The 23011-nt window shown below is 38.5% G+C and overlaps 2 protein-coding genes across 5 annotated transcripts; both read left to right on the top strand.

The window, feature by feature from the left end:
* Positions 1 to 3608: 3608 nt before the first annotated feature.
* Positions 3609 to 10121, top strand: capns1a (calpain, small subunit 1 a). 2 transcript variants are annotated; one of them, XM_058628096.1, is made up of 11 exons: positions 3609 to 3778; positions 4859 to 4915; positions 5003 to 5036; positions 5145 to 5237; positions 5442 to 5499; positions 5819 to 5883; positions 6691 to 6759; positions 7161 to 7239; positions 8177 to 8293; positions 8419 to 8477; positions 8591 to 10121. In XM_058628096.1, exons 1-11 carry the CDS (start codon positions 3624 to 3626, stop codon positions 8615 to 8617), a joined length of 813 nt encoding a protein of 270 aa, XP_058484079.1. In that variant the 5' UTR covers positions 3609 to 3623; the 3' UTR covers positions 8618 to 10121. The 2 variants fall into 2 exon arrangements, with proteins under 2 accessions (XP_058484079.1, XP_058484080.1); XM_058628097.1 differs by lacking the exon at positions 3609 to 3778 and adding an exon at positions 3798 to 3857.
* Positions 10122 to 11889: 1768 nt separating this feature from the next.
* On the top strand, positions 11890 to 17430 carry zgc:153990 (uncharacterized protein LOC768125 homolog). 3 transcript variants are annotated; one of them, XM_058628326.1, is made up of 5 exons: positions 11890 to 12168; positions 14154 to 14359; positions 14507 to 14938; positions 16130 to 16183; positions 16284 to 17430. In XM_058628326.1, the coding sequence occupies exons 2-5, from the start codon at positions 14224 to 14226 to the stop codon at positions 16724 to 16726; spliced, it is 1065 nt and encodes a 354-aa protein (XP_058484309.1). In that variant the 5' UTR covers positions 11890 to 12168; positions 14154 to 14223; the 3' UTR covers positions 16727 to 17430. The 3 variants fall into 3 exon arrangements, with proteins under 3 accessions (XP_058484309.1, XP_058484308.1, XP_058484310.1); XM_058628325.1 differs by having other exon boundaries at positions 14133 to 14359; XM_058628327.1 differs by lacking the exon at positions 16130 to 16183 and having other exon boundaries at positions 11896 to 12168; positions 14133 to 14359.
* Positions 17431 to 23011: the final 5581 nt, after the last annotated feature.

The raw sequence follows: 23011 nt of genomic DNA, 5'->3' as shown, positions 1-23011 counted from the left end.
ACAGCAAATTTGGTCACAGCAAATTTGGGGAATTACAATGAAGTCCTTCTATTTCTAATATTATACAAATTCCATATCATAATGAAAATATTTGGAAACGGCACATAAGAAATAAAGCAGCTTTATCTTTAAATATCGCATAGTATCTGCCTTCTTTTTTACTGTCCAACATCATTTTTCTTAAGCACTACAGAGCAAACCCTCTGTGCTATAATGGGGGGGAAAAAATCATCTCACACAGTCCAGTGTACAGTGTTTGTGAAATCAAATCATGATTCAAAAATGTTCCGCACATCTCAGCCCCATCACGTCTCGTTTCTACCTTGAATTGAGATGTAGACGCCTGCAGCAGTATACATTTAAGGCACATTTCATTCCTGTTGTGAGAGAAGGTAGCAATGGGCTTGAATGATAAAATTGTGTTGTCAAGGTAACAGGTTGTTCTGAAGATTGCAAATATGTCGTATTGGGGATGCTGCTATACAATATTTCTTCCCGCAGCCTCGATTCGTGCTCTGTGTTTCCCTTCCTCAAAGGCGTGCAGGTAACTGCAGCTGTAATGTGGTTTGCATTCATAATTCACAGATATTTAATAGCCAGTCTATCTCTATCAATATGATTAAAATTACACACTGCAAATCTCATTTGCAAAACCAAATCATAGCTGTTGGATACCTTGAGGTGGCAGAGTGATTTCTTTTAAATGATGAATGTGGGGAAAGGGTGGAGACTGCTAGAGAACAGAGATACACAGAGGCACCCTTTAACATGGCTCCTGATGTAACCATGGATACCTCTATTTCATGGATGGAGTAATTTTAGCTGGAGTGGAACCTGAAGGACACATATCACTGTTTCTGCAGTGAACATTATATATTATCACTTCTTAAATATTAGGTTACAGTTGCCCTCACCACATCTCACCAGTATCATATTCATACTCTTGACGCAGTATATATACTCCGAGGGAACCACTTACATGGTGTGTTTTGTTTGCAGAAACCATGGTGCTATTCTCAGAAGCCAAGCAGGTGTTAATACTCCATTAGATGACCATACCATTCAATTTAGAAAGCCAATGTGAGGAAGAGAAGAATCTAAAATAAACAGTTTTAAAGGTTCAAAAACTAGAGCTTGCTTTCAAAGTGGATGTGATTGCAAGTAGCAGCAGCTACAAACTTATGCATAGTTCATTGACGTGTTGCCATTGCATAAATGAATCCTATTCCTGTGTGTGGTGAGAGTGTGGGATAGTAGTGCGGAGACTTTCTGTTGCACAGAGAAGAGCCTGCACTGTCAAGGCAACCAGGATAGTACAGACCATAGGGGATTAAAAGGAGATGTAGCTGTGATAAAAACAGAGCAGCACTGAGATGAGCTCACCCAGTTCCTCAAAGTCAAGAAACAAGAGAGTCGATTGTCACGGTGTCACAGAGTCAGAACTGTAGCCAGGAAAAGAACATGTTTTTGCCAAATGCTGTCATAAATCTATGGGCAAAAAAAAAAAAAAAAAATCATTGGAAATCGACAGTAGGAAATGTTACCTTTTCCTCTTACTGAATTTGAATGGGAGAATAATTTAATTTGATTTTAATTGCTACAGCATGCACTGTATAATGGTTTAGGTTGGAAGGCTTGTTGCTCGGTAATGTAAAGCAGATTGTTCCTGTGTGTTTGGTATTATCGTGTGGTTAAATAAAGATCTGTCAGCCTTTGTTTAATAAAGAAATATTCCATCATATAAAAATACAGACAGTGCTGTTCAGCTGTGATCAACATGTAGTGCAGAGGGTTTAACATCTGTAAAAGAAGACGGTACTATTAGTCATGAAATAAAATATAGGAAATATTTAGAACATTTTGGACATATTTACATTCACTAAAATGGTTTATTTGCATTGTCAATGCAGAGGATGCATTCTTTGCTAAAGTTCAACTCAGTCAAGTGCTCTTTGTTTCCACCTGCTGGATTAATTCAGCACTGACACTACGCACAGCTGTCACACTTTCTTCGACTCTCCTCAGATGGTGTCATACCATTTTAGCAAAAGATTTTAATAAACAAGAAGTCTCCGTCAGGACAGAGAGATCGGAAACACAGTCTGCATTGCACGCCTTGAGAACCACATGACTGACATGACAGGCAGCCTTATGAATACCCCAGGCTCTTCTCCATCTGTACAGACAAAAGCATTTTTTTCTTAACATTGTCTTGATCGCTGAACAACAGAAGAAAAAAGTTCCTCTAACAGTTTTGCTCACTGAGTCTGAGGTAATCGCTGCTTATGTGATCCAATTACCAGAGAAAAGGATTCTGTCAAAATAAATGACAACACAATTTTCTCTCCCTTCTCATTAAGCTGTGTTCAAATATTCATTGTGGTGTGATCAATTTGAAACTTAGCCAATGTCCACTGGCAAATTTCCTGAGGGAACGCCAGGGCTTCTTATTAGTGCTCCACTTATGCATCTCTTAAGAAATCTTTAGCTTTCAAAGTAAAGCTAAATTGTTACGGCATTACTGTGCATAAAATGCACTGCAGAGGAGCTAATGGAGCTATGGATCAGTCACAGATCACAACAACACAAACAGACATATACAACTATCTATCATACACAACAAATAAATTAAACACAGCATCTATCCAATAAACTCAAACTGTAAGACCCACTTGGGTGCTTGTAGTAGTCGTTGAGGTTGTCCTGTTAAATGCAGATCAGAGGTATTATTTGAGATTAGCTTTCAGTGATGGTTAGGCTGGTTAAAAGTGACGACTGTAATACAAGAGCAGAACACACTACAAACAAAACACAATCAATATGGGCCAAAGCTTGACTCTACTCGGTTTGGTATCAGATGCCGTTTGGCCGTGGGCGGGGTCATCATAGCACGGCCACAAGTAACAGGGGACCTTCTAAACAGCTTAACCTGACATGAAAAAGCATAATGTGATTAATGTCCGAAAACAGTGATCAATCATCACCAATCAATCAGTTTCCTCATGGACACCTATAGCCATGCCCACTTTCACCTATCCAGAAATTGAAACGGAAACCCCAATATTATAGACGCTATTAAAGATCCACAGAACGTAGACAGCATCCATAATATTGTGGCTTTGATATTTGGAGAGGTGAAAGTAGACATGACTAGAGATGTCCATGAGAAATTTGGTGATGTTTGATCGCAGTTTTCGGACATCTACATTAAGCATTTTCACATTAAGCGTTTTAAAATGTCCCAGAAGGTGCCGTGATTTATACATGACACACAAACTAATGGTGAGCAAAGCAGTTATTTTTGGTGTACTGAATTTTTAGAATCAGTTTATTAAAAATACACTGTCTGACACAGTCAGTGAATTTAAATATGGCTTTGGGGTTTAGTTACACTTATGTACACTTAACATGTATATACATACACTTAACGTGGATGTAATGTAAATAGTTACATTTTCAACAATAATAATAATAATAATAAAAGGCTGTAAAATAAAAAACACAGCAGTTTAAATGAGTTGTGCACACACATTTACATTGTGAAGAAGCTCTCATACTGCAGTATGATTTTGTAGGTATTCGCACCATGGATGTATTATCTACAATTCACATAGTAGGGAGAAATGAGCTTTCTTCCTCTTACGTCACTTCCTCTGTGCAGCGTCAGTCGGGGCGTGTTGTTGACGTACAGCCTCCCACTGCAGTTTGTGCCAACTATAGTTCAGTGGAACTTGCGCAATCTCCCCCACCTAACTTCTCTGTGTGCTGCTGACCCAAGGTAAATACTAATGTCAGATGTTCAGACTCATAACGCATCGTTTCCTGTAAACTCGGTGTAGGATTATATGGTTGTTTACGTGAGTAATTTCCGAGTGATGCTGACTTTGAGATAGCATTCTCTAGCCGTGTCAGTTAGCTTAGCTAACGCTAAAATTATTAGGTTTTTTTTAAGCTAGCCTACATGCTAACACAAGTACGCCCCTCCTTAAACCCCACTGCTAAGCGTTTCCTCGGTTTAGAATATTTGACACACGTAAACATGGTAACATGACGTAGGGTAATAATTCTGACATTATCTCTGCCGTATGTGCAGTTCCTTCCTCAAGTTAGCTTCCCCATGGTTTAACGCCAATGTGTGTAAAGTGGGCATTTTAAACTTCATATAAAGACGGAATACTTTTTCCGTAGTCTTTGTGTATCGTGTATGATTCCTAAACAGGAAACATTGTCAGACGGGCGAGTGGGTGTGGCTGTCTAGCAACTGTGCCTGAGTTATTAAAGGAAATCTCGAGGCATGTTATTGCTTGATAGTTAAGAAGTTTAGCCAGTGCTGCTGCAGCTACTATAACATTTAACAGGTTACCATGGCATAAACATAACTGACACTCATAATGAATGGCGAAGTCTTTCCGCATTGTACCTCGATCTTTGTTTATATTATGCATTTTTTGTGTGTACGCAAATAGTTTTTGATCACAATGTAACCTACTAGTGAATTAAAGGTAAACTATTTGACACATATGTGTTTTTCAACAGCCAATACTGATTTTTTAGAAAAAAAACACATTTATTTTCTATATAACAAGTTAATAATAAATGCTACTATACATTAGGCTGGAGACATTAAAACAAAACATACACCAATGTGTTTGGCCTTTGGTGAATCCTTTAATCTGGGTGTGGAGAACCAGATGAAGGCTTGAGCCCAAGAATAAAGGTCTAACCTTTTTGGATTGGTCCCTCCCTGCAGTTCAGAAAATGAGTGTGATTTTATGGAGTATGTTTTAAAAATGTTCACTGGGCTGGTGTTTGTGGTACAAAGGTTTTGGCTGACTTGTATTGCATTTTGCCTTCACAGTTGGTACAAAATGTTTTTGGCCAAAAAGTTAATCGGTGGCATCATTGATGTTGTAAGGTAAAAAATCTGTTCAAAGTGCACTCTTAAACCAAAAATCTGGTTAGTGGTTTTAAACTTGTCATTTCACCTTTCTTGTCTTTGTAGCAACAACATTGACCAGTTTGTGCCATCTGACCCTGTGAGTTGTGAACATTCTATTACCAGATTCATCTGCTCTTGACTGTATTGCTAATTCTCAATGATTACAGATGTTAAAAATAAAAATTGTGATCCTTCTGCCCATCAGCCTCCACCACGTAGGCCACTTGCATATGCAGAGCAGCATGAGAGTGATGAGGAGAAACAGTTCCGCAGAGTCTTCCAGCAACTTGCTGGAGATGTGAGTGATGCATCCGCCTGTACTGCTCTGTCAATTTCTGGTGTTTTTCTATTTACTCTCGTTCTCTAAAGTCGGGGAGAAAGTCATTCTAGACTTGGTATTAACTGTCCCACGAATGCTCCTTTATCACCAACAGTGATGCATCATGTCTGCACAGCTTACTGCAAGTGTTAGAATGTTTATACTATTGAATACTTGCTGCAGGACATGGAGGTGAGCCCAGCTGAACTGATGAACATCCTGAATAGAATCATTTCAAAGCGTAAGACATATTTTCATTTATCAATTTTGGAGTCTTGCTCTCACATATTCTACTTATGTACTATGCAAAAGTCTTCAGCCAGCATTAGATTTATTGTTTAAGCCATGTTAGTCTTACTTACACTTGCGCAATAGCACAACCCTGGCTCTGTTAAACCTGGAGTGGAACCTTAATTAATGTTATTAATCTGTGTTTGTCCTATGATTTCATGTCAAGAATTATCTGCTGTGCAAAAGGTCTATCACACCAGGTTTATTCAAGACATGCATTCTGTATATATGTGTATGGATTTGATTTTTTTTTTTTTTTGTTATTTCAGATGGTGATCTAAAGACGGATGGCTTCAGCATTGAGTCTTGCAGAAGCATGGTGGCAGTCATGGATGTATCCTCCTTGTCATTTTGAAAGCTTTGTGTATTGTGTAAATGATAGACAGTGTATAGCTGACATTACAGTGGAAATTCATAGAAAAGGCATTTGGCTATGAAAGGAGCTATGTTGACTCACCACATTCCATCACACCCAGAGCTCATTAAAGCAAAGAACATGCCTTGAAACCTTCTGCCATAGTTTGTCCAACAAGAAAGGTGTAACATTTAACATTTGTTTTCATTTTGTCCTGCAGTTCTGGATTGTCAGGTTTAATGACCTTGATGGTTGTGAGCGTTATATAGAGCTCCTCGGGTACACTGTTGTAAAATAATAATAATACACCTTATTTATTATAGCACCTTTCACAACATGTGTTTACAAAGTGTTTTGAAAGAGGGAACACAAAACAAATACAACAGGAAGTAGACAACAGCAAACAGCAGAAAAGCAATAAAACACAAAACGTCACATCAAGGCAATTCTGCTAAATTAATTTTGTTTTTATCTAAAAGATTACAAAAGTTTAGACTGCTAAACCATCAATCATACTATTTGAATGTAAATTGGTTTTAATGGGATTATACTATTGAGTTGGAAAAATGAAAACAAAATTAATAGCATATTATAGTATAGAAAGCAGTTTAATTGGGAGTTATGCACTTCTCGTAAATAGCTCAGTGCAGAGTTCCTGCAGTGAGCTGTGTAGCACATAAGGAAGACATGAAATACACCCTGGGCAAACAGAGTGTGCACACAACTACGGCTGTTTGTTGACACTCGAGTTAAATGAGGAGACTGTTGTCCTTAACGCCGTTTCAGAGTGACAGTACTGGCAAACTGGGCTTCCATGAGTTCAAACACATCTGGAACAATATAAAGAAATGGCAGGCAAGTAAAGCACACCCATTTGAATATTTTTTAACCGTGGTGTCTTGTTCTACAGTTGCATTCCTATGGTGAGTGTTAATTGCTGTTTGTAAAGGTGAATATAGACAAAGCTGCATTGTGATGTTTTGGATACATTAACTGCCACATTTGATATAAACATACTTCTGCACACTGTCTTATCTGCAGCTGGCTGATGTACCGTATTATTAAAGTGGCTTTATTTAGAAACAGATAATCTAATTTCCTCTCAGATGATGGATATGGGGCTTGAAGTTTTAGCTTACCAGTGTGAGAAAATCAGAAACTGTCAACAGCATATTTTTTTAAAATAGATTCATTCAATGAAATCACCTCAGATGCTGGTAATGTTTTAAATAATTTTATTGTTATTTTTTATTAAGGGTGTGTACAAGTCCTATGACTCCGATGGCTCTGGTCTCATTGGTGCAGATGAGTTGCCCAACGCTTTCAGAGCTGCTGGTGAGTTTCTAATATTTATTTGTTATTTAATTTTTGCACAGGTGTGGAAAAGATGCTGCTAAAACAAACTCCACCCTAGGGCTTCAGCAATAAATAGATTATTATTGTTTTGCTTAATTATTCCACAACATTTTCAATAATTGATTAATTGGTTTGACTTTTTTTTCCAGCTTCCTGAATGGTAACATTTTCTAGTTTCTTTGTGGATGTCATCATTTTTAAATGAATGAAACACTGATTTAATCTAATCGAATACCCACAGATTATTGGCAACCGATTACTTGACAGATAAATCACAGAAAATAAACATTTATTGCTGCCTGATTTCTCTCATAGATGCATTAGCTGAAAACCTTTCTTCAATTTTTTTAATTGTTGATTAGTCATCTATTAGTTGTTTTCTTCCACCAAAATATTCTGTTGACTGTAGTACAGAAGGAAAAAATAGTTATCACAATTAGGAAACTCATATCACAACACTTGTTCGTTTTGTTATAAAAATGAAAAAGAAATCCCACTCATCAGTTATCAGAACGATTTGTAAATAATTTAGTGAGTGATTAATAATCCATAAAGTGTTGCAGCCCTACGTTGAATACAAACAGAGAATCAAAGATGATATTGATTTGAACAATTGTTTCATAAGCCGGGAAGTTACATTAGTCTTATCAAATGTGGAATGAGTGAAGTCCCTTCGGATTTCTCGTCTGCAAACACTTTGGAAAGCAACTGAATGGTTTTAAACTTTGCTGTTACATCACCAGCTGCTGTGTAAAGGGTTGACGGGGTTGATTTGAATATCATTCCAGTAGTTTGAATGTATTTGTGTAAAGAGGAGCGCGGTCATAATCCCTTCTTCAATGTGCATATCAGCCTTTCTATAAATACTCAGTAACAGTAGAGTGACAATGGTTTCTTGTGTGCATCTCCTCTACAGGCTTCCCTCTCAATGACCAGCTGTTCAACATGATAATTCGCAGATACAGTGATGAGGAAGGCAACATGGATTTCGATAACTACATTGGCTGCCTTGTGAGGCTGGATGCCATGTGCCGTAAGTTTCAAAGACCGCTCGTAAAATGTATAGATAATTTGAGCCTTATCTGTGTGACAACAGTGACTTGTAATTTAATCACATGAACTAAAGGTGTAGTGGGCTCAATATCTGTTCTGATTCAGGTGCCTTCAAAACCCTGGATAAGGATAACAATGGGACCATTAAAGTCAATGTTCAGGAGGTAAATTTGTCTATTTCATGGTTTTTACTGGAATTCACATTTTCTATGTTTATAAAAATTGGAAGAGTGACCATTACCTAAAAGTCATTTTCTTTACTCTTGTGTCTTTTCAGTGGCTTCAGTTGACCATGTACTCTTGAGTACAGACGATGTTACTCCTGCTTGTTTTTGGAACCACTTTGTTTGTCTGTGCATTACAAAATGTTTTTCTCATTTAACCCTTTGATCCCGTGTTACTCTGTGAATCACTGATGCATGCAGGCTTATTTAGACTTAGATTCAGAATATTAAGGCCATGCAAAAGTATGGGAGATCCTTCATTGTTCGGCAATACTCACCACACAACCTGGATGAGTGTGTAGCGTGTTAGTATGTTTCATTACCTGGTCAGCTCCTTTGGTATTTGATTTTGACCTGCTGTTTTCCCTCAGGTCAGAATAATATGAGAAGAGACAGGCCAACATCCAGATGCTGAATGGCATTGATAGCTTGATAATGTGAAAGCAGAAAGCTCTCATTGTTTTGTGGCTGGTACTGGTTTCACAAAGATACAGTCAACAGGTTAAATTGATGAATTGAGCGATGCTGGACACAAGGAACATACACACCCTTTTCTCAACTGACACACACTGACACACCCTTGTCTGCTACTGAACTAAATGAGGCAGTGGGCACACCTTTTCTCACAGAGCAGACGTTGAAGGTGAAGGTGTGTTTCACTAGGTCTGTTTTCTCCCCCCCCCCCCCAACATAGCTGCCACCTAGTCACTGTATTTGGATCATTCTTTTTTTTATTATGGGTTTACATAATCTACTATTGACTGCATGATTGACATTTCGGTGTTTCTGTTGTTTTTCTCCCGTTGGGCTTGGGCAGTGTTCAGCTTTAGCATTTATATTCTTCTCCTGCTTCTAATAATTTCCGGCCGGCTGTACACTTGAGGTGCAAGTTGTGCTAAATGTTTTGAACAGCGATAAATCCCCTATTTTTCACTCAAAATAACTCCACACAGTAACTCTGTCTTTGTGAAACCAAGTCTAACCCTGATAAGAGAGCGTTCACTAAAATGGGAGGAAAGTGCATAAATGTATTTGCACCAAAGCCAGTTGCAAGCACATAATAACTGGTACACTCCGTTAGTCTGCATCAGTTCCACTAACCCAAACCCCTATGCTATCTACAGCTACAAAAAGCAACAAATAAATCCTTAAAATTTACTTTTAAAGTGACCTTATGTTAAAGGTAATTCGTTAATGTACAGTATATATTCAATACATGCAATTCTATTATCATCTCTGTAATGTATATTAACATCCTTGGAGATACGGTGGCTTATATTTTGTTGTGGAGTATTGATGCTGGTGGTGAAACCTTTTGTCAACTTATTAACTGATCACTTTATCACTTTTTGTCATATACTTACTCCACATACCTGCATCAGAGATGATGCCAGCACAGTGTGTGAATTGATCATATATTACTGATATGTGTGTGTGTGCCACTAATGCATGTAGCCAATAGAAATGAATTGTGAAAGAGTTTTAACCATGCAGTCGCCGCTGTCATTTATCTGTTACTGAAATTGTTTGCTAAAATTACCTGTGCCATATTCGAAATAAATGGTATATTAATTTTTAGCATCACATGGCTGTTTTCTTTTTTTAACTTAGGAAGGAATGGATGATATTTGTATGTAATGAGGCTTTAAACAAGGGGTGACCATCCTTTTTGAGATTGAGAGAATAATATTGTATTGTAGAATATAAAATAATATAAATTCTGAATTGTATACATTAAGAAATACATTATTATTATTATTTCAATGCTTACTCCTAACAATTATTACATATTTTATCAATATCTGAGTGATATTTTACTAAGTGATTATATATTAATATGCATGTAAATTATGCAAAATGCAGTTACACTATGAAAACAAAACATGGACATTTTTTGTTTTAAATTTTTTTTATTTGTTATTACACTTTTTCAAAGTCATACAATAATCAATATTATCTCAGTCCTCAGTAGCAGCTTTATATTAATATATATCACATACAGCAGTGCTACTTTTGTCATTTCCATTCGTAGAACTGTGTGGGCAGCCAGACTTGAAAATAAATAAAAATGATAAGGCACATGCGCGTCTGCAGTACATGGAAAGATACAGATGTGTGTTAATATGCATCCTTCAAAAGATTGATTCTCACTGTCTTAATTGGGACAGATTGACCATAATAATGCTTTTAGTGTCTGTTTGCTCAGCAGAGGTGGAAATGAATACATTATATTTATTCATGATGCTGTTTTTGTGTAATTGTATGTGTAAAGTAGGTTGTAAAATATTTAATTTCTCCTATTAAGTACGTTTTGTTTGAAGTGATGCATTTTGCAACATTTTAAAGCACAGCTATTGCCGTGTTCTTCAGACACTGGTACAGAGAAATCAGATTAAGATGGAGCAAGTGATAAGGTGACTCCTATTATTATTTAATTATTTTTTGTGTGTGATTTGTTTAATTTTATATGCAGTGCGGTCACAATTCCTCATCTCCACTCCGATCACATACCCTGGTATATTCAGTAGATCAGTATTTCCTCCAAGTACCACCAGGCGAAGCTTGCGTACCACTCTTAGTATGTGAACTACAGTTTGAGAACCATGACTCTATACAACAGAAGTCACAGTGTATGCCACATTTCATGGTTGTATTGTTTCAACATTATACTTCCCTAGTACATCTTATGTCGACGTGTTGTGTTGCGTTTGTCATTGCACTTTAATTTGTAAATGTGTTCCTTTTTAATTTTAGATTTATATCCCCCTTGTCCCTTTGCCCTCAGCAGAGACTGCCCCCTCCTGCTGATACAAAAACGTAATTATATACATGTATGTATGCATATATATATATTTATTTATTTTTTCTGCTTTCTACTTGAGTCGATTTTAGACTGGTATTTATACTTTAGTACTTTTACTTGACAAGAAAACGTTATACTCTTTCCACATCCACTCGTCTGCTGCTAAAGGCAATGTCAGACGTCTTCTTCTGCACCAGGAAACCATACTAACAAAGAAAAACGGTACGATCAGATGACAGCGCCCTCCGCCGTTGAGACGAAATGTGACATGAGCATCATTGTTATTATTAGTTTATTATTATTATTATAATATTATCATTGATGTATTATTACTATTGTTGTGCAACGTGCACATCAGCATAGTAACTGTTATTACAGTAACAAATACCAAAGCAAAGCTAACGTCTGCACTCAGAATCCGCGCGTTTGTATGTTGTGGTCTGGTTGTAGAGTCAAGCTTGCAATCGACACCGGAAGTTATATTTCCTCCTTAGAAATAAAACCCCACATTATGACGAGTTCTAGGTAAGGAAATAAAGGAACTTAACTAGGGAACTCTCAGTTCATCGTTATCATTATTGTAAAAGGCACACGTGTAACCACCAATAAAACGTCGTACAGCAACTACTATCACATTAATATCTACCTGGTCAGCAATGTTTATCCACCTGCTCCAGTCCACGCGCCACCGAACCTCACTAGTATTAACCGGACATATTTATTGCTAAGCGTTAGCTTCACACTGGCTAGCTTGACAGAAGCTATTCTGGTGATAAGGAAGTTAATCTTCACGTTTTTGGACCTAATCCTAACTTCTTTGACTGTGGGGTATGTTCATCACATCATCACACATTTTTGAATATTAACGCACAACTCGTCAGCCGGGGTTACGTTGACGAAACACTTCCTTAGCCATTTGTGACTGCAACGTAGCGTCAGCTAGCACCCTGCAGCAAGGAGAGCTAACCCGGTGTTAACTGGAGTATACAAAATTAGACTGAACTTTGATAAGTAGATACATACTACAGTGTATAAAGAAACGAGCTGTTGGTTGTTAACATTATCCGCGGTTATATAGGTTGAGGTATAACTTGCTTGCAGCTACGAGTGCTCTTCCCTCACAGCGAGCTAACCATGCTATCGCATGTGCAGTAATGCTAGCATCGTCCATTGTTCATTCACTTAGTGTTTAAACTGACACTATTCTCGTCTGTCTAAACCTGTACAAGGTCTCTGCTGAACTGCATGAAAACACTACGTGCAACGACGCTATTGAGAACACGTTGATAGTATTTATTTATTTATCTAGCATCTGTTTCACTTCCTCGCATGGCTGACTAAAGAATCCTCACTGTGTCAACTGAGCTCATTTTGTGTGAAATATATAGTAATCTCAGGGCCATCAATCATTTAAAATGTTACGAGTGTGCAGATGTCATTTAAGATAAAAACACGTTTTCAGTGAGTAGAACATTATCAAGTCTTTTGCTGGTGTGACAGTGACACCTCAACTATTCAGCATAATGCGCCAGGCATAAAGATGTGTATAGTATGTACATTATTGATCCCAGACTGGAATTGTTCATTGTCAAATGTTGAAACATTTGTTCTCAAATATCTTACCAAAATTATTCTGTTTCAGTGATTTCTTTGTTATATGGAGCAAAGAAACAAGTAATCCCATTTAAGGAGCTGAAAAACCGGAATGCTTGTTTTTATTTAAAAGGAATAATCAATTATCAAAATAGTTGACGATTCATTTAGTAGTCGATTAGTAATTAATTAATGAAATAATCATTGCAGCCCTACTTTTAATCTAATTCTTAAAATTTTAGTGCATGAAGTGGGAAAAAAACAAGTGCTAGTATTCCCCTAATCCCTATTGTATGTTTGTATTACTAAATCATTAGATACTTAGTTATGAAAACTGCGGTACAAAAAATATAGCAGAAGATGTAAGTTATGTTCACAGCGTCTATTTATTGAAATATGTAGTCCACATTAAGAAAAAAACTGGACTTGTGTTCCACATTTTGCCAACTCGTATTTAGATTGTCTTTAACATTTCCAACAATGATTTACACGTCAAGCACACAGTCCATTTTATTTGGTGTTCTTTTCTTATGCTGTCCTCCAGGACACAAATGTGGCAAGACGTCAGTGAATCTAACTAAACATTGGTGAAACATTTTTTTATAGATATTCTTCTTTCTGCTTCTCGCTTTAGGGATCGCCACAGCGGGTCATCTGCCTGACAGATATGGTTCTTTTTTAACAATAACAATAAAAACTCTAGACACAAGAAACAAACACTAGACTAGACTGAACATGAACGGCACATTGTGCACCCTGGGCCACAATAACTGAATTGGACAGCAAACCTAAACAGCATATGCCAATAAAAGTGACGGTATTAAAAATGGTCAAATTAAAATGTTCTTTAATGTACCAGCCCACTTCATTCACTGATCAAGACTACATTTAAAAGTTGTCACAGTTTAGGCCCACTGAACAGACGCACAGAGAAGTATGTAAAGAAATAATGACTGTTTTTGTCTGGTTGTATATTGCAGCTATAAATAGCACATGATGTTTAGATGTTTCCACAGACCTGTCTCAGCCACATTTCAGTTGTCTTTTGAATGTTGTGAAGCTGAAGCTTTCTCTGACTGAAGGTGATAAACAATGTGTCACCTTTTGAAGAAAGGGCCAGTTTGTCATTGTATTCATAAATAAATGAGCCAGTAGGTTAACTGTTAACTTTCTTTTTTTTCAACTGTGTCGTTAATCAGACTCTTGTCCCTCCTGGACAGACGGCTGGAGAAGTTGAGCACAGAGGTGACTACAGAGCAGCTGGACACCTGCTGACAGTGCGTGTGGACGATGTCGTCACCATCACCGTCATTCTACTACAGCCAAGACAGCGTCACTCGCTTCAAGAAGAGAAAAGCCCGTTTCACTTTCAGTGAAGTCCACATACTGCTGGATGAAGTGAGGAAGCACCGTGCAGTTGTTGTGGGTATGTGTCGACTTCACTCATGACATGGTGGTCACATATAGTCACAGAATTACATTTATGAAGAATCTAATGTTGAACTTGGTCTGCCCACTTTCACATGTGAAGGTTATCACTAAAACATTTTATTTTTTTTATTCTCCCCTTAAGGCAAATTCAATCGTGGTGTGCCAACAGACACCAAGAAACGTACATGGGCAGAGATTACTGCACGGGTCAATGAGATTGGGGAGTGCCAACGAGAAGTCATCGAGGTCATCAAGAAATGGTCTGACCTCAAGTGTGACACCAAACGGAAAGTGGCTGCCATGCGGTCAGGGACAGTGCCCAACAGGGGCCTCAACTCGCGCCTTTCCCGAGACCTTAATCAGACAGAGAAAATAGTGCTTCAGATCCTGGAGATGGATGAGGAAGACCAGAGCATGAGTGACTTTGGCCCGCTGGGAGATGACGACGACGTGCCAGAGGAGGAAGAGGAAATTGAGGAGGAGGATATGATGGGATTGCAGAATTCGCCAAATGGCGAGATGGCTTCTATGCCTCCACCACCCTCTTACAGCATGAGCGGACTTGCACAGTCAGGTAAAAAATAAACTAATATTATGTCGATTTAATAGGTAAACTACAGCTGTTTTTGTTTTTCCAAATGTACTCGCATGAATTTAAAGCTGTCATAGTACTGTTGCGCAAAAACTGCCATGACGTCTGTTTGCTCCTCTGACGTCTGTTTGCGACACAAATACAGTGACAAGCAAAGCAGTTCTTTTTGGTGTATTGAATCATTAGAATCTGCGAATTACAAAGATTTGTTCACTGAATCATTCAGTACTTCCTGCATGACTGGAGAACAGACGCCGTCTGATCCAGTCACTGAACTGAAATACGGTTGAATGAGTTGTAATTTGGCTAACGATCGCCGGCTTTCAGAAGTGCTGTCGCTAAATACGCCACTCCTCTGTTAAATGTTGAGATTTTAGACATTTCTTTGTTAAATGTGGGAGATTAACGCATGGTTTTAGTCTTTTTAACTGATCTACAAGTACAAGATCCACTTGTAGGTGGCGCTGTATCTCCCTATAAGCTAGTGGGTATTTAATAAATTTCCTGTTGACCTTTACGTCACAGAAAAACAAACAGTGAATGGTGAGATGGACGATGAGACAGATCGTGTTGAGTTGTGATTCAGTATGCTATGCTATCATGAGATTTTAGAAATGTCCTTGCTAAATGTTGGAGATTAACGCATGTTTCTGGATTTTTAAGTCTTTTTAACTGATCGACAGTTTGGCATTGTTGGGTTTTATTTTTGTGTCAGACTACGTGCTCATGAAACTTCCAGTAACGACACTCTCTGACCAATCAGTGGCTGGTAGTCTGTTGACTGTTGAGCTCGCTGTGTGTCAGGCCGCGTTATTGAAGTCGTGTCTTCTTGTCCGTCTCGTTCATAAATCAAGTGATTCAAACAACGTGCGTACAATGAGCAATGGGTTTCTACGAGTCGGGTTGAAAATGCAAGCTACGTAAACTAAAGCTGTCGTTCTTTTGTAATTATTCATCTTGAAAAATAAAACACAACAAATATGTAGTCATATTTGTGTAAATACCCGAGAGCACATCTCACATTGTGTTACTTAAAGTGTAAATGTCACCAAAGTTGATTTGTCTTCATAATATCGCTTTGGTAGCAGTTATACACTTTGACAGCGGAATTTACGAGCTTATTTAGGTGAACTTCACGAAAGTGGCTTCATCTGAATGTTTTGAATGATACAGGAGACTCATCACAACCTGGCTTTGATGTGCAGTATGAATTATCTGCACCAGAAGGTGAGGTGTCGGGTCTTTGATGCTAACTAAATCCCTGAAATAACAGTACCACATCTTAGAAATCAGGAAAACACTAATGTGCTCTCTTCTTTACCTCAAGACACTGAAGCTGCATTTGGAGACTCAGACGAGGACCAGCGGGAAGACGGACTTCCTTCCACACTGGCAGCGAAACCCACAGAGGACCATCAAGGAAACAATGGCATCCCAAAACAAGAACAACCTCAGATGGATTCCGAACCATCGACGTCGGCAGCCCCGCGCTCGACGCCAGGTCAGGCCTCGCAGAGCACGCGGGAGAGCATGTTACACAACGCCACGCTGAGTCTCCAAGAGCAGCACGCCACCAACATGCTGCTGGAGACGGTTTCCCGCTCCCTGGAGCTGCTGTCGGAGTCGGTGCAGCAGCTGGCCGAGACCCAGCACGACTTTGTGCGCGAGTCGCTGCATCTCCAGCGGGAGATGGTGCAGGTTCTCAGAGACTTCACAGGGGGCGCCATCGCGCTCATGCATGACAAACTGAACGGACGGCCAGCGTTATAGCATCCAAGCATCAGAGTTGTTGAGTTGTATCACTGACTTCCTCCATTGCCTTTAGGCACGGGATTTTTTATTTTAAAGTTCCTTTGGACTTCACTGCTGGTTACTGTAATTTTGATATAACTCTACAGATTTTCCATGGCTATATTTGAAAATGGAATGGAAACAATATTGATGGCATTGCTGTCTGCGTACGTACATGGAATGGACTGAGGAAGAACCAGTGTTAGCTGTAAAGAGAGAACATGTGGAGGGTTTGATTTGTTTTTTTGTTTTTTTTTTTGCTACTGAAAGTGAGACTTTCCACTCACATTGTAAAACACTTTTTATGATTCACCACTTTTAAAGCTTTTAAGTTGTTTTAATGTTGACATTCAGAGAGTTAGTCTTTACGTTCGAGCTGTCGGTCAAATCCATTTGTGTGTCCTTGTATAAACTGATTCTTTTCTTGCATCAGTGTCTGGAGATTATCACATGTACTGTAATGGTAAGTGGATTTCTGCATCTGACCATTATATGGTCCATTTGTCTGAAAGGTCTACAAGGTGTGTTAAATACTGTTGTTTGAAAATTCCTGTAACTGAATAATTTGTGATTGTCTGGTTTAGTTTTTTTTTTTTTTTTTACATTACAAACACTTGAATATAAAAGTTTCAATTATTTCTTTTAAAAAAACATGGAATAAACTACTCATGTATTTAAACAGACCAACAATCTATTGTGGACATAATTCATATATATCTTATCTGGAGTGTTATTGTTTCATGAATGAAATGCATTAGTTTGTACACAAATACCCTCTAAATGTAGATTAACATTTGTGCCCAGCAAATAATCATACATTTGAGCTGCTTCACAGACTGACTGTGCAAATAAACTCATTAAAGTAACTGCTGGAGCTTCAATGGGAAAACTAATGATGTTTTTTCATTGCCAAATATTTAAAGACCAAAACAAACTAGTAAACCAAAGTATTGTGTGTATCCTGTGTCCTTTAGTCCTATTTTGTGTTGTCATGAAGCTATTAAAGCAGATTAATGAGCCACACTGTTGCACTGGGTGACATGTTCCTTCACAACGATGAACATGGGCTTTGTAGTTTTAGTCGTTTGAACGGTGTTTAAGGACGTGTGAACTGCACTGATCCATAATCACATGGGTCTTCGGTAGATACTCTGACATACCCGGAAGATGTGCAGGGAAAGGTAGAAGTGGAGACAGAAGAAAGAGACCAGGAGCAGATATATAATAACAGTTGCATTAAGTGATAGGTTGAAATTATAACTGACGATGACTGAAATACCTACAACTGCTAATGATAATAATAATAATAGCCTTGCAACTGGATCTGGATCCTGCAGCCTGGGTGTCTCACCTGCAAGATGAGGAGAGGGAGAGGGAGAGAGAGAGAGAAAAGAGGGACAGGAGTGAAATTCTCAGCATGATGAGTTTAACATGGCTGTTTCAGTGTCTCTTCCAGTACAAGACTTTGGCCGGAAGCATGAAGAGTAATTTAGCGAGGAAGTGAGAGCGAGCCTTGATGGAAAATGTAAATGGGGGAGACGAACAGGAAGCAAGTGTTTGTCAAACCTTGTAAGTTCAAAATGTTTTAAACTTACCCTTCACTCATTTCGATCTTTAACTGTCCTGTAACGCATTGATCCTCACCTGAACCTTTAAAACACTTTGTCATTGTATTTGAGTGATGGTTCAGTGATGAAGTTGGTGTTTTTTTGTTGTCGTCACAGACGCTGATGAAGACGATGGATCGAAAAGACAAAGAACTGAACCTGCTTTTATTTTGATGACGAGGTGAGCGTTATACATCCTGTTTTTGTGTTCTTTTAAAAAAAAGTTACCCTTTTTCATGCATGTCATTCATTCATTCATATACTCATTCATTCATTACAGTGGGAAGAGTATCATGTGTGAAGAAACCTGCAGGATGGTAATCCATTTGTCAAACTGAGGGTCAGCTTTCCATCATTTCAACATTCACCTTTTGGCAAGTGTTGTTTTTTTAATCCTGCTGTCACATAAGATCATGTTTTCCATGTTACTATACTTTCATTCTGAGGTCTCAGCCTCACATTTATTTATTTTTTTACTATTTGACCCATTTGTCTGTTTGGCACAGGTGTAGTTTTCCTGCTAATCCAACAGGTGGCGGTGTTTTATTTATAAATGACCAGTGATGTGTGGCAGAATAACCTGTTTATGTCCATGTTGGACCAAGTCAAACCAGGTCTACTTCTAACATAAATAAGTTTGGAAGACTGCTAACTGGTGAAATCAGGTAGGAATAAAATCTTTAAATCATACCAGGCTTTAGTTGATTACATTTAAAATGAGCCATAGATTATATTATTACATTATTATATTTAAGAGAGTAGAGACAACTGTCCCAGATCAGCAGAACCTCTTTGTTTCACCTGAACCTGAAACAGTCTGATGTGTTAACAATCAACAACAATCTTTGAATTAATAGAAAAAGTAAAAAAACCTTCGGCAAATTTGATGCTATATGCATTAATGCAGACGAAACTATCAAAAACATAAAAAATGAAAAGCCATAAAAGCAGCCTGATGTTTCATGAGGTTTAATTATTACATAATTATAATTATTTATGTTTAATATCATTGAGTCTTATGTGAATATTTGCCCTTTACGTTTCTGGGTTTTTAAGTCTTTTTAACTGATCTATAGTTCGGCATTGCTCGGCTTGATTCTTGTGTCGGAAGTCAGCTCAGTTGATTTGGAACCTCGCCAGACCAGGTACCAAAAGAAAGCACCAGGTACCAGGTACTATCCCTAATGGAAAAGCAAAAAAAAAGACTGGAGTCGAGCCGAGCCGAATGGTGCTAGAACTGTAATGGAAAAGTGCCATAGAAGTGTTTCGGCAAGAGAAGTTACACACTGGAGCTTTAATAGTGTGACTCTTTCAGGCTGGGAGTTGTGGCTCATTTTTCTTTCTCGTCTTATTCATAAGTGTCGTACGTTTCATTTTGTCATCATTTTTGCCTAAAGTCTGACACACACACATTCTCACGCAGCATTCTCACTGAGGACACTCATCGACAATGCATTCCCTAGCCCCTTACCCTCACCTTAACCATCACAACTAAAGGATTACCCCTAGCCCTTAACAATCTAAACCCAATTCTAACCCTAAAACCAGGACTTAACCCCCAAAAAGCCTTTTAAAGTTGTGAGGACCAGTCAAAAAGGTCCTCATTGGCTATAGTTTACATGTTTTTGTTGGTCCTCACAGAGATACATGTACAAGAACATATACACATGCACACAGAAGGGGACAGAGTTAAGTCAAACTGCATTGTTCCCCTGCAGCCCCCTCTCCCCTCCGTTGGTTAAACAGCTGCTGGCCCGGGATGCTGCAGCAGGAGGGGAGCAGGGGCGGGATGTAGCGGGAGTTCAACAGTCTGCTGCGGTTTTCTCCATGGCTGGAAGGCAGGGGGCATTAGAGTGTGCTTGGGGGGGGGGGCTGGGAGTCCTGAATAGGCAGCTGTATTCAGTTATTGTGGTCTGGTCGTCTTTACCTTCAGTTCTTTATGGAGCCCTTAAACCTGAGACTTAAGCCCCTCTGAAAGGGCATTATTCACTCTGAATGCCTATAAAACTGTATTCTACTCCATCCTAGCTGTCGTCCATCTCTTAAGAATAAAATACGACTTTTGTCTATTGTACTGAACTGAAAGTGAACCTTTACACTAAGAGCGTTCCTGGTTTCATTCTGTAAAAAGAATGCCTTTACAGGCTGCATTTGTCTGTATTCCACGTGATGCGTGATGTTCATAGAGTTGAATCTAAAAGACTAAATATTTCTGGTCAGATACCTCCAATCTAACAGATGATTATTTTTGCATAATTAAACTGGGTTAAATGTCTGCTTAATAGGTTTAAACTGCTTAAAATGACATAGTGTTACAGTTACAGAGTCACTTAATTGAAGAAAACGTTCCGACAACACAGCTGCATTTTTATTTTTGCTCAGTTCTTCATCTTCTTCCGAACCAAAAAATATCCATGTGTCACAATAGTTGCTCGACATCTGGCAAAAAAAAGACATGGATGTAAAGAAACACAATAAAAAAGAAGGGGAAAAAAAATCTTTCCATCGATCTGTCCCTATATGCAAGTCTATATGTACGTTTCCTCCCCCTTTCTATTGGCCCAGTTGACCCCTGTGCCCTTTCCTTTTCTTCCGTTTTTACCCCCACCTGTTCTCATTCCCTCGCTCCTCCCCTCTCCCCCCTTTTATCTTCCATCTGCCACTGAAGCTGCTGCAGGAGTCGAAGGCAGCGGAGTAAAGGTGATGAAGGAAGGCAGCTCGATCTGTGCGTCGGCTTGGAGGAGATTCATTTACTGTGTCGTGACAAATAAGACTGATTGCATATCTGCCGCGACACAATCCACACATTTAAATTCCATTGACTTCATCGCATTTGTTTTGTTTCGCCCCATATGTTAAGGCTATATAATCACATTTGGTCCGACCATAACCTGATACAAAGTGTTTGTCAATCCACCAGCCACATAAACACAGTCCCAGCAGAGGAATGAGCTCAAGTAAAGGCCTTTTGTAAGATGTTGGTTGGATCTGTGAAGATACACCAAGAACACTTAAAAAATAAAAATAAAAATCATGATAAAAATGTTCAAATTAACTTTTTTTATATTGCTTTTGAAAAGAAATACTGTGATTATTTTCCATGTTTTGTGTGTTTTTTTTAATTGCACCTCTTGGCTTTGTGCTTAATTCCTGTTTGACTTATTGCTTTTTATGCAAAAAATCGTTCTTTGCATGCATCATTGTTTCTGTACATCCCTTAACTTATGTGCTTTATAAATAAAAGTGCATTGGATTAGTTTGTCAACCCCCCTATAAAAACACTCCAACACCACTTCAGTGGACTTATAATAATCCTCTGTAGGATGAATCCCTTTCAAAACCACCTGGGGAAACTCAAACATGTGTGGCCTCTCTCAGACCTTCTGTACTCTCCCTGAGATGTTGGGCCTGTTTATTAGAAAGCATGAGGGATGTGTAGGACACACTTCTGCTCTGTTCTCAGATTATTAAGTCGATGGTACATACCCAAACTGGCCTGATATCAAAACAGCATCTGTCATTAATAAGTGACCTTTACCTATGCTCAGGTTAAGTGCAGGGCTTCATTTGACTGTGCACAGTTTACTCTTCCTCTCACTGGATGGATGGATGGTGTTGTGGAGAAAAGAACTGACAATGCAGCCAGATGTGAAGTATTATAGCCTTTAAGCGAGGGAAAGCTTTATTTACAAGTTACATGTTACACGGCAGTCAGCAGAGTTCTTATACTACAACAAACACGGCCCCCCTGTGAGTGTGCATGTCACCATCTCTATGTGTGTGTGTGTGTGTTGTCCTGGATGTACCTAGTCCTTAGATCAACAAACTACTCCTGGCAGCCAAGCTCACTTACTGGAAACTTTTTATCACTCAACACAGCCATTTTGGAAAAGGTCGTTATGGCCTTGGCTTACATTACTAGTCAAACATTAGCACTGTCCAAAATTTAGTTTATGTGTAGTTTAACTGTTGAAAACACTCACTAGTTAGATCCAGACCGATTTTTCCAGTCTACTTCAATTTAAGTATTGCACTTATATTAGTTATCATGCTGGTTGCCTGACCTTTGACCTTTCTATATATAGTTTTCCTTCCACAATGGATGGATGGATGGATCAGACCCACAGCCCTGAGGCAGGGAAAATAATAATTGGCTCTTGAATTCTGTGTAAATGAATATGATGATGATGATGATGATGGTGGCGAATGATTTCTGCTGCCGTACTATCACAGAAGATCATGATGTCAAGAAATTGGTGGATTTAAATCGTGGTACAATAATTATGTGAAGAGAAAGACGTCGGATGATACCACACGTGTTTTGACTCACAGTCAACAAAATGTTGTGTGTCACCTTTTGTTTTAGTAAATCAGACTGAGTGAGTGAAGCTTTGATTGAAGTCATTGTCAACAAAATATCCTTGATCGTTGTAAACTAGTTCTAAACCCAAATATATGTGATTCAAAGTGTTTTTTTTTTTTTTGCATAAATGCTTTTGCACATTTACTTGATGGGCACTAAATTTTGTATTCCTTAGACACATGGTCATCCTTATTGCTCCATGCTCTGCACTGGTATCATGTCATTTACAAATCGATATTTCATAGAGATGGTGCACCCTTAACCTTCACTCCCAAGACATTTTTACTTTCTCCT

The sequence above is a fragment of the Solea solea genome, chromosome 4 (assembly GCF_958295425.1).
Source record: "Solea solea chromosome 4, fSolSol10.1, whole genome shotgun sequence".
NCBI classification, from domain to species: Eukaryota; Metazoa; Chordata; class Actinopteri; order Pleuronectiformes; family Soleidae; genus Solea; species Solea solea.
Note: the sequence above shows the minus strand (reverse complement) of the source record. Positions and strands in the feature narration are given on the sequence as shown.